The 15,056-nt window shown below is 36.0% G+C and overlaps 2 protein-coding genes across 4 annotated transcripts; one reads left to right on the top strand and one right to left on the bottom strand.

Moving 5' to 3' along the window:
- Window positions 1-5,849, top strand: LOC306880816 (UMP-CMP kinase-like). 2 transcript variants are annotated; one of them, XR_013785107.1, is made up of 7 exons: window positions 22-284; window positions 1,863-2,009; window positions 2,375-2,527; window positions 3,609-3,685; window positions 3,926-4,022; window positions 4,182-4,336; window positions 4,733-5,616. XR_013785107.1 is itself a non-coding variant. In XM_079434586.1 (6 exons), the coding sequence occupies exons 1-6, from the start codon at window positions 141-143 to the stop codon at window positions 4,772-4,774; spliced, it is 660 nt and encodes a 219-aa protein (XP_079290712.1). In that variant the 5' UTR covers window positions 1-140; the 3' UTR covers window positions 4,775-5,849. The 2 variants fall into 2 exon arrangements, 1 of the variants encoding a protein (XP_079290712.1); XM_079434586.1 differs by lacking the exon at window positions 4,182-4,336 and having other exon boundaries at window positions 1-284; window positions 4,733-5,849.
- A 1,098-nt stretch (window positions 5,850-6,947) lies between these two features.
- LOC306881778 (B-cell lymphoma 6 protein-like) lies at window positions 6,948-15,056 on the bottom strand. Of its 2 annotated transcripts, none has more exons than XM_079436053.1 (9): window positions 14,761-15,056; window positions 13,366-13,533; window positions 13,062-13,283; window positions 10,520-11,221; window positions 10,340-10,431; window positions 8,518-8,676; window positions 8,296-8,429; window positions 8,075-8,212; window positions 6,948-7,582 (listed from the first exon to the last, which is right to left on the bottom strand). In XM_079436053.1, exons 2-9 carry the CDS (start codon window positions 13,524-13,526, stop codon window positions 7,439-7,441), a joined length of 1,752 nt encoding a protein of 583 aa, XP_079292179.1. In that variant the 5' UTR covers window positions 13,527-13,533; window positions 14,761-15,056; the 3' UTR covers window positions 6,948-7,438. The 2 variants fall into 2 exon arrangements, with proteins under 2 accessions (XP_079292179.1, XP_079292180.1); XM_079436054.1 differs by having other exon boundaries at window positions 6,952-7,582; window positions 8,296-8,426; window positions 14,761-14,870.

Below are 15,056 nucleotides of genomic sequence, written 5' to 3'. Positions count from 1 at the left end.
GGATACGTGTACGGCGGAAGTGGAATCTGCCCCGCGCACTTCCTGGACACGCATCAACCGGTCATTCAAGCAGCTCTGTACCTGACTCGCAGGGGTCGATGGTCATTCATTAGTGCAGCTCTCTCTTATCCGCTCTGTTTATGATTGTGGCTTTGCTGCACAGGCTGTCGGAGAAGCTCCCACGCGGTGTGCACAGGTTGAGTGTGATGATGAAGCCGCAGGTTGTGTTTGTTTTGGGCGGGCCTGGCGCGGGGAAGGGGACACAATGCGCGAGAATCGTCGAGGTAAGAGAGATGCAGAGCATTAAGTCTTTTATCATATTAATAGAGAATAACTATATAAGCGCTGTATGCAAGACAACGAGGCTTTATGGGGCTGCTGGAGTGACATTTCATAAAGAAAAAGCCTTTCCCAGCGCCATTTGGTCCCTTCTGCAGCGATACTATGTTTCATCATGCTATAATAAATTTGATGGAAAGAGAATTTTCTCAGAATGAAAATGTGCATTGAGTTGTAATAATTCCCTGGAGTGTTCCCACAGTCATATATCCTTGTTATGAGCAGGAGCTGTGTTTAATCTGCTGTCTGTGCAGTGTTCAGCTGTCATGGCACCAGTAATGGGTTAAAGGCCATATGTGTGAAATGTACAATTGATATGACTGTGAATGGGATTTTTTTTATTTCTTTTGGATTTTTAGATTTATTATCGGTTTGATCAAAAATACAGTAAAAACAGTGATATTGTATATAATGTTGAATACTTTCTGAAGGATCATGTAAGGACACTAAAGATGCACATGAATAAGTAAAATGATGAAATATGTGAAAATTGAAAAATTTGAAAGTGATATGTACAGTATTGCTGTTTTACTGTAGTTTTGATCAACATATGTCCTTCAAAAGCTTAAAAAAAACCTAATTACATTTATTCATTTAGCAGACGCTTTTATCCCAAAGTAACTTACAATAGAGGAGTACAAAACGATTTATCATAGAGGCCAATAAACTCAGGAAGTGCTCGTAATACAAGACATTTCAGACATTGTTCAGATTACTACAAGGTAGACAGGAAGGGGTTAAGGAAAGCCCCCCCCCCAGCTTTAGACTGGAAAGTGTATATTGTAATAACCCTTTTTGAATCTTCTAGTTCATTTTCTTTTGGATAATTGGAATTTTTAATAATTGGAATAATTGTTTAAAATGGTTTTAGATGAATAATTTAGAAGAATAACATCACGCCACTTCAATGTCAACTACTCATTTCTTATAACTTTGTTGTTAGGTTGCATTTAATGCAAAAGAGTTATTGAACAAGTAGTCTCTGTTCTTATATTGTACTTTGAGTGCTAGAAAAAAACTCTTCTTTATTAGCCTTATGGCATCTGAACAAGGTTGTGAAACGATTTTTTTTGGATGCTTATGAAGGCCACACAAAAGGAAACCGCTATTTTTAGCGCTCCAAAAGCTGCACCTTGTGCCAAAGAAATGAATTTGCATTTTCATTCAGACCAACGCGAAAATCAAGTCGACTCTTTCTTTTGAGAGACAATAACTTCATACACGGTGCACTTTCAGATTTAAAACTTTGCAGGATGTTTTCATTCATCTTACACACTGCATGAAAGGTCTTTTTCAAAAATCCATAATAGGGGCACTTTAAAAACCATTTGATCTGTCAAAAGGAGTGTCTGGACAGCCTTTGTTACCAAACTCATACACATCCCTCTTTTGTGATTCCATTCATATAAATGACTGCTGTCATGTTCCTTTGTAAGAAGCTTACAATCTGACTATATATCGACTATAATGCACTGAAGTTTGTAATGTGTAAAGGTGTGTAATGAGTTTTCTCCTGCGCTCAGAACTACAGCTACACTCACCTGTCAGCCGGAGACCTGCTGAGAGAGGAGCGCAGCCGCACCGGCTCCGAGTTTGGTCAGCTCATCGACACCTACATCAAAGACGGCAAAATAGTTCCTGTTGAAATCACCATCAACTTGCTGAAAAAGGTGGTTACACTCGTCCGTCACGCTTACCAAGCCAAAGCATTCCAGGTCGTGACTCATGGTGATTGTAGAAGGAAAGAGGTGGACATTTTCAAACAGATTGAGAATTATCACTGAGAATGAACTTGATGACAAATGCGAGCAGATTCACTATCAGGGGTGGAGAGTTCAAAGAGCAGCTTATAATGGACAGGCTTGTCTCATAATAGGCATAAATCATAACTGCGATACCATTATAAAACTGACGAGCCTCTTTACAGTCATGTTATAATTCTGATGGACCAGCCTTTTCTGAACAGATGAGTCATTTATCTAAAAATGGATGTTTTCAGATATTTATTTTTACTGAAGAAACATGTATTTGTCAGGCAATGGAAGATACCATGAAAGCCGATGAAAAGAAGTTCCGCTTTCTTATCGATGGGTTCCCACGAAACCATGACAACCTGCAGGGATGGAACACTGTCATGGACGGGAAGGCGGATGTCAAGTTTGTGCTTTTCTTTGACTGCAGTAATGAGGTGAGGAGCAGCTTAGGTTTTAAGAGTTTATTTATTGTACTACCATTACAGTTGATTAAAGTGGCATATGATTATTGAAATATAATTTTGAATGTATAATGAACTAATTTTGGGGAATTTTTATTTGTAAATAATAGGGGTGTAACGGTATACGGTATACTGGTTTTGATGTCACTTCAGTACAGCAGGGAGGAATTTTTTTAATTTTTTTATTTTTTAAATTAAAGAGTGGTTTACTGAACAAATTGTTTCTCTGATTAAATAAGTTCAATTATAATTTGGTTCTTAGCCCGATTACTTTCACATTTTTATTATACTATAGGTTAAAATGAACAACGGTGTTATTTTTATGTATAATAAATAATGTTTTTATTTGACGTAAATTGCACGTAAGGCCATTTTTACATTAACCTCTAATTATAAAGTTTCTATTTGTTGTTGAAATATAATAATATGCACAGTGGCTGTCATAACTTGTTAATAATTGAGACGTTAATTAAGATAGGTAAATATTATGAAAATATAGGCTAATATATAGTGAAATGCTCTTCTCTAGTGAACAAACAAGCTGAGGTAAATGTGATGTTGTTTTATTGACATCTTTCTGTGGTTGAAACACTGATTGAGTGATTACACGAGGCATGAGATGTTCAGTCATGTTTATTTCATGCTATAACTAGTAGTAAAGCTGCCGTTTGAACTCAAACATCAAAAAGCGTCAAAACAGCATTTCTTTTTTTTTCAATTTCCTAAAAAAAAGACTTTTTTTTTTTTTTTTTATTGAAAGTAACAATATATAAAACTGTAAGTTTCACTCGTGTAGTGGTTAAAACAACACTGTATTTGTACCGTACACATGCGTAGCGAACCAAAAGACCTGTGCACCCCTAGTAAATAACATTTAGTAGAAAGTATGTTCAGAATTTTTTTAAATAACATCATCTTAAGGATTTGTTTTATTAATAATGTAAAACAAAACAAACAAAAAAGCACAGTTGAACAAGCAGAAACACCAAAAAGATCACATTGACAATTTAAACTGTCTAGATTGAATGTGATTTTCAGCTGTTGTGTATTTCAGGTTTGCATTGACAGATGTTTAGAGCGGGGGAAGAGCAGCGGACGCAGCGATGACAACAGGGAAAGTCTAGAGAAAAGGTAGTTCTCCCCATTATAACTGTGTCAGATATATTGAGCTATATGCAAAGCATGTAGTATGACTACTGGAATAATTTTAGCAGATCTCAGAAATTAGCATTGTGTTTGGAAAATGTTGTGTGTGGTGACAGTCACCATATAGTTTGGCATTATATGGAAATGTATGGACTACTGTCTCTTTGTTTACAGTGACTTTGCACTTTTAGTTCACCTCATGAAACGTTTTTGTTTCATTTTCAGGATCCAGACGTACCTCCAGTCCACACGGCCCATTATAGAGCAGTACGAGAAGCAGGGGAAGGTGTGCACGATTGATGCCTCCCGATCAGTGGATGAGGTATGACTGTTGTTTTAGCTCATTTCATTAAATTGATCAGTTTTTTTGAGCCTGAGGCTTTTGGTGCAGTTCTGCATGAAAGGTAAATCATATATAAGTTATTTTATTATGCTTTATTAATTGAAAGGTTTTGAAAAAATGAAAATTACTCACCCTCAGGCCTTCTAAAACATAGAGGAAATATGTTTCTTCAATTTCTTCAACTTGGAGAAATGTAGCATTGCATCACTTGCTCAGCAACGGATCCTCTGCAGTGAATGGGTGCCGTCAGAATGAGAGTCCAAACAGAATGAGAGTCCATACTGTCATAGTTTGTATGTTGTTGTTGAAATTCCACGTGTCGCTGTCGCGGCTAGTTAGGACAAAACCTCTGATTAACATGGAAAAGATACCTTTTATAGCGTCTCGTGTGTAGTTAAGACTGAAGTCAAAATAAATCAGAGCTAAATAGAACAAATATTTAAATTACAAAAGCACATAAAATGACTAAAATTAAAATGAAAAACTTGAAATTGACTTTGCATAATTTTTGTTTTTTAATTAGTTTTTATACCCTATTAATACATTGATGTATTATTAAATATTATAATAATATAGAAATAACACTAAAGTGCTTTACTGTGCCATAGTGCAGTCAAGGTCAATAATAAACATCTGTCCATTCTTTTGAGTTTCATTTTGCTTCCTTTTATCTGTTTTTGTTCTTGCAGGTGTTTGGAGATGTGAAGAACATTCTGGAGAAAGAAGGCTAAACATCCACAGCAAAAATCCAAATTCTTGAAAATTAAGGAGTCTGTTACTTGTCAGCAGCGCTATGCCTTCATGTACCGATATATACATTTTTACTCATTCAACAGTACAATTTTTTTATTTTTTATTTTTTTTATATAGACGCGAGAGAGTGTGTGCTTATATCTATGTTTGTAAGTCTGAAAGGAAAACACTTTTGCTGAGCAAGCGATCTGTACTTAATATTACGCTGATGAGGAACAATATTTCATTAGAGAATCAAGCAAGCTTGAGCAATAATGTTCAGGGCACTTCTATAGGAAGAGAACATGCACGCTTCTGCTCTTAACTTCAGGAGAATCTTCCATTCAGTGTATAAAACACAATTACAAATAAGAAATACTGCAGTTCCTATTGGCTCCTGCACTTAACCGTTTCATTGTCCAAGCTGTAAATGACCAACAGGAAGTAAGAGTGTTTGAGTAGATTTCCAGACCTGTTTGTGTTATATTTGGTGACGTATTTCTCATTGTTTTGTACAGTAATCCACAGCAGGTTCTGAGGACCGTTTGCTGGCCACCCATTAGAGTGCTGCGTTTTAGCTGTATGTTTTTCTTTTATCATATTGTGACTGCTGTATTCCAAACACATGCCATCTTTGCTCAGGCGGTAGATTTTAAGTTGTGGTGCTCATGCTTTTATTTGATTGTCTCAGCATCTTGGTGTTCTTCATGAAGAAACTGAATTTGTCATATTGATGTGACCGTTCCATAAATAACACAAAACAATATATGAAATATCAAGGATGACAGAACCCACTGAACAAAATAAATAAACGTTCTGATGTTGAATGTCTTCTGACTCCAATCTAATGCTCCGTTTGAATTTCAGTATTTCACAATTCTGCACTAAAGGATAAAAGCCTTCTTGAGTTGAATGCTAGTTTCACAAGGCACTATTATATGCATCACCAATTTTTTTGTTCTGATGATTCATAAGCTGTTAGTCATTTCTAAATTCAGTTTAGACAATATCCTGAGGTCAATTTTTTTTTACTTTTCCTGATTTCAAATAAATGAAAAAAAAATGTTTCCCACAAAAATATGAACTGTTTTCAAAATTAATAATCAAAAATGCATATAAGACTGATTTCTGACGGATCATGTGACACTGAAGACTGGAAATTCAGCTTTGCATCATAATAAATTACATTTTAAAATATATTGCAATTGAACAGTTATTTTAAATTGTAATATTTCATAATATACCTGTTTTTCCTGTATTTGTAATCAAATAAATCCAATGTAAGAAACTTGGCATTGAAATAATCTTACAGAACAGAAAGTGAGGGACGAAGAAATTTAGCATTACCTCACAGTGAAGAACAACAGTAAATTCACTTAGTAATAATTTAGATTTATAGCATCTAATTTTTACTCTATAACTCATTCAATTGTGATGCTTCTCAACACAGACTAAAACACTTCAAACGTGATGCGTCCAATTGGGAATTGCTGTTCTTTCACACGCAATTACAATAGAAAAGATTAAAATATCTAGTTTCTCAACTATAATAACATGTGCTCACACTGTTCGCATTCATTGGAGGAAAATAATAGCTGACGCCCTTTAAATGCGCTGTAGGTATAAAGCACTGCTTGTGAAAGGACCTCTCGTGTTTCTGCACAACAATAACCCTTTGGACAAAGCTTCATTCATACAGAAATTGTATTGTATTCTGTGTTGTGTGGAAGAACTAGAAGAGCATGAGAAGTGCCTTATATATAATGGACCCTAGAACTTATATAGGTGAATGTGTGACAAAATCCTTTTTGGTAATACTTTACAATAATTCATTAACTTACAATAAAGCAAACTAAACATGACAATGTCAAATAGTGTGTTAAAATTGTAACTACACAAACCAACTCTTTAGAAATTGTTGGTATGAAACTTGACAATTGATTTAAAATTTCATACTTCAGCTATGCTACTCAACACCACTCCATTTGAATAATCTATTAATATTTTCTATCATTGAATGTCAGCATTCAATGATATCATTGAACTGTGATTTGGCTGTACATAATTATTAGCATTTAACTATAGAATATCAAAAATGTGTATGCATATGTAAGATTCTTAAATATGCAAAAAAGAGGAAATAAATAATAATCAAACCAGAACTTTGCTTTTGTTTGGTATGAAATATTTTATTGCAAGGACCTTCGGCCCTCTAGTACCAAAAGTAGCTGTACAAATACATATAAATCCAATATAACTGTCAGACAAAGCAGAGCTTCTTTAAAATGTACCACACTGACAACATATACACTGCAAATGCATAATTATTTTTGTACCAATATTCCCTGTCATATATTATATACAATGCATAGTTTTAATGAAAAGGGAGTGAAATAGCATTCTTCATAAAAAAATAAATACTACTTAGACTATAACTCAGGCTGTCATGACAAGTGCTTGACGTACGATGCCCGTATTTACAGTAAAATCTTAAATCATCATGATGAAATAAATCATGCCATATTTAAGAAATAATATACAGCGCCACCATACGAGTAAACAAGGACATTGGCAAGACAACGATCCATGCGGGCATCTGTATTTTGTCCTCGGCTTTTCTCGCTAAAGGAACTGTAAAATGTCTGAAACAGCTTGATGTGTTTTCAAGAGGTCACGAGGGAGGCGACGGGCAGGTCTGTTCTGCTTCTGCGGTACTGGACCTTGGTGTTGGTGACGGCTCCGTGCTTTTGTCGTAGATGCAGACGCAGCTGACTCTTGTGGCGGAAGTGCAGGTCACAGTTCTCACACTGAAATGAGAAACCAAGAAGCGTTCACATCAAATGCTCTCTCAGTTCTAACATTCAATACTGATACTAGAACAAATGTGACCCAGGACCACAAAACCAGTCACAAGGGTCATTTGTTTTTAATGAATGAATGAGTTTTCCATTGATGTATGGTTTGTTAGGCTAGGATAACATTTGGCTGAGATACAACTATTTGAAAATCTGGAATCTGAGGGTGCAGAAAAAATCTAAAATGTTGAGAAAATTGCCTTTAAAGTTGTCCAAATGAAGTCCTTAGCAATGCATATAACTAATAAAAAAGTTTTGATATGATAGGAAATTTACCAAATATCTTACTGATCTTTCCTTAATATCCTAATGATTTTTTGACATAAACGAAAAATGTATAATTTTGACCCATACAATGTATTTTTGGCTATTGCTACAAATATACCCGTGCGACTTAAGACTGGTTTTGTGCTCCAGGGTCACAAATGTGCAGGTGATGCTCACATGATAAGGTTTCTCTCCCGTGTGTATTCGTAAGTGACTCTTCAGCGTCTGAAGGTGGCGGAAGCGCGTGCCGCAGATGTCACATGGGTACGGTTTCTCTCCGGTGTGGATCAGTACGTGAGCCCTCAGATGAGCCACCTGAAACCACGTAAGTAGAAGATGAAGCACATTTGCTTTGCATCGTCACTGTACATAAACACGCTCTGGGGGTCTGATTGTACCTGGACGAAGCGTGAGCCGCAGGTTTCACATTTGTATGGTTTTTCTCCTGAGTGGATCCGTGAGTGTGTCTTCAGATTGGCAGGTCTGTTGAACTGCGCTCCACACACGCTGCAGCGGTACGGTTTCTCTCCTGCTATAATAAACCAGTATAAAAATGTAAAACTGCAACACACAGGTCTGAGTGAGCACCATCGCAGAGTTCCAAAGCATTGCAAATGTACCTGTGTGGACGGACTTGTGGCTCACTAGGTTTCCGTTATAGCAGAACATGGCCTGGCAGCGGTCACATTTGTACGGTTTTCCGTCCTGCAGCCACCGCGGCTTCTCTGCATCAGATTCGCTCCTGGACTCACAGTCGTTACAGTAGACTCTGTCCCGCTCTGCAAACACAACACAAGAGCTATAAGGATTCATTCACACGCTGGAAGTTATGAAATCAGATCCGTTAGTTCAGACTGTCAACATAGGTTATGATAATAATGATATAACAACAACAAGATTCCATAAGACTTTTATCCACAACAGTTAAGAGTAGCAGACATTGTGGGAAAATTCGGCTGTATTTTTCACATTCACCGCACATACTGCCCTGTGACCAATAGGGGGCCCAAAAAAAATAAAAAAAAATAAAAATTGTTAAATTACAAAATAATGTAATACCAAAATATAGTTAAATATTATTAATATTAACTATTAAAACATTAAAAGATTTAATCAGGTATAACATATACATCACTTAAATATATAACACACACACATATATAAACAAAGTAATTCCTAAATATTATTAAATATGACTGCAACTATTTGGAGATTTGGTCACACTTTATATTAGGTGGCCTTATCCACTATGTACTTACATAAAAAAAATAAGTACATTGTGGTCATATTGTGCTGCTATTGAGGTGGGATACAGGTTAGGGACAGGTTAAGTGGTATGGGCAGGTGTAAGGGATGGGTCAACAGTGTAATTATAAACGTAATTACATACAGGTATTTTTAAAAATATAAGTACAATGTAAGAACATGTATGCACACAATAAGTGCATTGTATCAAATTATTAATTTAAATGTAAGTACATAGTAGTTAAGGCCACCTAATATAAAGTGGGACCGAAGATTTAGTATGTATATTACTTGTATTTTAATACTTAAATTGATCATTTTCCCGTGACGTCACACCCTAATAGGAACGCCCACCTGGAGGGCAAATCGAAGCTTTGCTCCACTGACCGCCAGCTATTTTTAAGCAGATTGCATCAAGTAATAATGTAGTAAAACGCAGATATTAAAAGGCGAGATTCAGTAAACACCTTATTGGTGATGCATGTTTTGTACAGGCAAGAAGATGAAGCCAGAATATAAACGCAATGTGCAAAGTTTCACATTAAATGGCTTCGGAAAGAAAACCATTAGAAGGAAAACACTGAACCATTAAGCGGATTGCATTCATATTCCGGCCTCATCTGCTTGCCTGTGTAAACTATGCATCATTAATGTGGTGATTACTGAATTTGACCTTTTAATATTACTGTTTTAAATATATTAAGGCACTTTAAGTGTTTTTACAATGTTTTGTCGCACTGTTTATGATTGAAATATTGCCGCGGGTGCTTAATATGGATTGCAAATGGCCAAAACTTGCATTTTGTTCAGAAATACCTTTGTTTTATTCTTTTGAGAGGTGATCTAAATATTTGCGGCTGTGAAACTGACAGGCTTGTGCTGGACAGCCCTCCAAGTCTTCGAGCCGGTATTACATTATATATACTATACTAATAAATATAATATAATATGATATAAAATATCCTATTATTTCTTAAAAGTTTTTTACAGAAAAAGATGGGGGCCACAGTCAAATCTTACATGTATCTCAAATTATGAAAAAAATAAAACAAAAAAAACTGTTACTCTGACCACTCTGACTGACACGTGTAATATTAAATTCTCCAAAAAAAAAAAAAAAAAAATCAGATTTCGCCAATGTACGAATGCTGTTTAGGCCTAAAATCCATTTCAACATTGTGAAGAAAGTGTGTTCACCTGATCTTGTGGGTCCTGTGCTGCTCTCCTCTGTCAAAGTGTTGGGAAGTGAAGAGTCGTGTTCCTCTTTTTTGATGTGGTTATCTGCAGAGCTAAAAACACAAGACACCATGTTTAAGAATAATGCGTCAAATACTAACACTTGCCACACTGCCATCTTTAAAGTTTGGCTTCACTGACCTGCTATCCATAATGAGCTGCCCTCGGGCTTCACCACTCTTGTTGGTGGATTCTGTAGCCATGTGGGATGGAGTCGGTGAGCTATTGTCATTCGCCCCGTCTGTGGAGTTTAGCACAATGAACTTGTACTTCTTCCAGTTGCGGACCTTCGGGGGACTGATGGAGCTGGGAGGAGACGCCGCTCCTCGACTGCAGCTGCTGGACTCTGCGGGTGAGTTGGGTTGGCAGTCTGATCTGAGAGGGCTCTTGGGCCCGCTGGTGTGACACGGCTCAATGCTCTCCACCTCCGAATTCAGAAGCGGAGTCTTCCTGTCTCCCTCGGCTCGAGCTGAATGGAAGAGCACAGATGGACGGTTCTTCTCCTCTCTGGCCTCCATGGCTCCTCCGTTAGTCTCAGTCCGAGCCGAGGCTCTGCTGTCTGGCGGGGAGTGCTGCTGGCGAGCTATTGCGCCGGTCTTCGGGATCTGCCAGAGCGGGTTTGTGGTGTTGGAGGTGTCCATGGGGAGAGGTAGATGTCTGTAGAAGCAAGAAGGGCTTTCGGTGGAAGTGCTGACTGCATAGTGCAGATTGGGAGGAGCGTAAGTGCTGAAGTTCACGCTGGATTGGGTGTTCAGGGCATCGCTGAGGATGAAGGGAGCTTCTGAAGATAAACAGCCGTGATTAACCAGCATCTCTGCTCTGGTCTGCTTTACACACAAGCCCCTTTGAGGAAACCAGCAGATGATGAGTCAGTGATAAATAACAGTGTCCAAGATGAAGAAAAAGAAATCTAAGGGCCAGTTCTGTAATTGTATTCTTATTGGTTTATTTTTGTTTTAAAAAACCTTTATACCATTTTTAACCATCATTTGATTTAATGACTGACTTTAAAAATGTAATGTGGTGTAATTGTGTAAAAAGTGGTGCTGTCAAATGATTAACCGTGATTAATCGCATCCAATATAAAAGTTTTTGTTTACATAATATATGTGTGTATTATGTATATTTATTATATACACATATACATATATATATATATATATAAAATATTTTTTACACCTTTATTATATGCAAGCATATACATTAAAATGTTCAAAAAGTATAATTTTGTTTATAAATATAATAATAATAATAAAATATTATAATATAATAAAAATTAATCTAAAAAATCTATAAACAGTATTAAAATTATATATACAGTATAAAATAATTATTATATAAATAACTATTATAATATATATATGAAGAGTTCATTTGCAAAAACCGATAAACGCCATTTAAAAAAAAAAAGAGCTGATTGCCGCGCATTATTCTCCACATATAGCACGATCTGAACCTTAAACACATTTTGTCAAAAAAGCCTGTATTGTCCATTTTCAAGGCATCGCGAGTTCACGTTTTACTGCAGAAGCTGACAAGCGCCCGTGTTATTTTCGAACAGAAGCTGATAAGTCCATTTTAGCGAATCAGCGCGCTGTATTCAGGTCAGGTGACAAGGCTACTTTCACTTTGAAAAGACGTGCTAGAGTGAAGTTTTGTCAAAGCTGACTAAAAGTGATCGAGGATGGATAATTTCGACGAGTTTAATGAACCTGTGATATCTTCTTCAGGGCGAAAAAAGAAAATAAAAGCTGAAATGTTTTCATGGTGAGGGAAAAGCTCTGTGTATTGCGTGTAATCACATCCAGAAATCTATGATCACAACATTAACAACGTTTGTCAGGCATCTACATTTTCATCTGAGGAGATTGCAAAGATTAAATGAGTGTTTTTTAAACTCTAAAACATGAAATGTGGAGTTATCTGCTTTTGCTATAAAACTTTTAATATGTAAAAAAAAAAAAAACATACTTTCAATGAACTTTAATTTTGCAAATTGCCTGTATTTGTTTAGTTATTATTATTTAATCAAAACAACCCAACTGCATTTTGATTGATATTACGATATTACTTGGAATGCGAAATAATAAAACGTGCTTTCTGAAAAAAATTGGTTGTTGAGCAGAGTTGTTGGTTTTTGCAAATTAACTTTTCATATATATATATATATATATATATAACATTTTATTATTATAATATTAAATTTATCCAAAATTACAAATATAATGAATTATAATGTTTAATGTTTTGGAGGCTAGACAAGTTCCAAAGAAGTCAAAAATCTAATTATGTGATATTTTAGGAGACTTAAAAACTTAAAACCGAAGAGTTTTTCCAACTATTCAATATTAACAGGTAGTGAAGCAGTTTTTTCCCCCTAAGAAACAACAATAAACGATGATGCCATTCTATTTAATTGATACATTCCTTTTAATGAGGTTTTTTTCTTCATTATGATGATATCAGGAAAGTTGTATCATCCTATTTGTTTCTATATGCAGCCCAAATAAATAAATTAATTAAAATTTTTAAAATATGCTCATCATATATGAAGTGAACTACATTTGTAATCTATTTCTGAATTATTAATTCAAATATTAAGATATAATTTAAGACAAAAAAGATCAATGTTATGTCTCTGATGTCTGTGTTTGACAGTTTTTGTGTATTTCTAAGCACTCACCTGGAGTCTATGAACCTCTGGCATGTGTCCATCACATGCTCCATCTGTAAGTATGTGGCTGTGTTGAGGGTGGCTATAATGAAGTTATCTGTAAGTGTGAGGCAAGACGTATACATGAACTCCAATAATATGGCGAAGCCGTCGGGGTCCACCTTTGGATCTAAACTTATGATGCTCAAGGTGCTTTTATAAGCATCTGCAAACATGGAGTAGAAGAGGCCACTGGAAAAAGACAAGATGGAATACACTTACTGTGCATGTCATGCAATTAACATTTTGCAAAATGCAAAAGTCATAGCACTACCTGCACGCCATCAGAACTGTCTTATGGGCCCGGAAATGCTGCCCACCGACCACAATGGTGACATCGGTCAGGATGTTTCTGCTGCGGAGGCGGTTGAAGTTGAACAGCACATCACCAGCATGGCGAGTGAACTTAATGCAGCCGTCTGCTGCACTTGACATTGTTCACCTGCACACAAAGCATTCAGAATCAAACATTTGAATGAATGTTATACATTCAATGAATACAAGCCCTCTTGTCTACTAAACTTTTAAAAATAAACACACCAGAAATACTTAAAAAAAAAAAAAAAAATCTGTATAATTATATCTAATGCTACACAATAGGCTATATTAACCTAAAATCTTCATGTCAAAACTGAAGGTGTGCAAGTTTAGTCAAATGAACACTAGATGTCCATGATGAGTTTGTTCATTTTGAATAGTTCTTCATTTATAGTAAGATATCTGATGTTTTACACATATGCACACATACTGTACAATCTATACATACTTTTAAATATTTAAAAATCCCCCTTAACTGCTATATTCATATAATTTTAATATGTACTATATGCATTTTACCTGAGAGACCAAAGTGTGCAGACAAACCTAGAGAGCTGCCTATCTAGACAACTTTAAACAGCATTATTTATGCTTTTATATTAGATAGAAAATGCCATCTAAGTAGGCAGCTTACTAAGTCATGAAATTACACTTTTGATATGACTTCAGAACAACAACAACAACAAAAACATGCATACCCTTGCATTTAGACAAACATCACTAGATAGTGAGCATAGGCGTATGATTTAAGACACTTTGACACTTGTTGAACAGCGAAGCTTCAAACCTTGTGGCATATTGACTAAGTATTATGAGTTTATGAATAAAAGCCACATGAGCAGACTCTATTAATCTCACGATATTAATATGCTTGAACAGAACATAAAACATATCCGCATGCTGCATTTATTGACCATAATTTATTACATTTTCCATGAAAATAAATCAGTTTGAGAGTTCACCAGCATTTAATCACATGCACATGAATGACAAAGTCAGAGAAAACTTATGAATAATAATAAAAACAGCAATTTTGACATTTAAAATGATCCAGGCGTCTGTTTTATCAGCACACAGGCTGTCTATTATAGAGTTTCCCTCCCATATAAACCTGTCTATAGAATTCAGAGCGTTCTAAAGCAGCTTAACTTCATTGATTCTAACGCAACTCTACAGAAACTGACAAATGAGTCGAAGACTAGTAATTAGGCCAACAAAAGTCGAGTTGCGTAATTAACACGACAGCTCTAAAGACAAGAAAGTAGTCTGGAGTAAAACAAAATAACTATAGAAATAACTCGTTTCTTTTGAGCGTCTCGTGTTTAGTCTAGACTCGATAGAAGAAAATCACCTGGTGTATTTTTCTTGGAAGTGTCCACCGAAGGCAGTTCTTGGAAGAACTCTTCAGAGAACACGCAGCTCGCAATTCTCGGAATTTTACCAGTGGACCGTACCACTGAGGCACCAGAGAGGGGACACCCAGACTTTCTGTCCTCGCGCTCCTGTACTGCTAACCTACCGCTTATCAGAAACACCATCCAAGTCATTCTGAACGCTTTAAAACTAACACGTATGCTAGATGATATCGCTTTTAACTCCTTATTTATTAACATTGTCGTTGTAAACCCACTCCGCGCCTCTGTATGT

This window comes from Barbus barbus (genome assembly GCF_936440315.1).
Source record: "Barbus barbus genome assembly, chromosome: 15".
NCBI classification, from domain to species: domain Eukaryota; kingdom Metazoa; phylum Chordata; class Actinopteri; order Cypriniformes; family Cyprinidae; genus Barbus; species Barbus barbus.
Note: the sequence above shows the minus strand (reverse complement) of the source record. Positions and strands in the feature narration are given on the sequence as shown.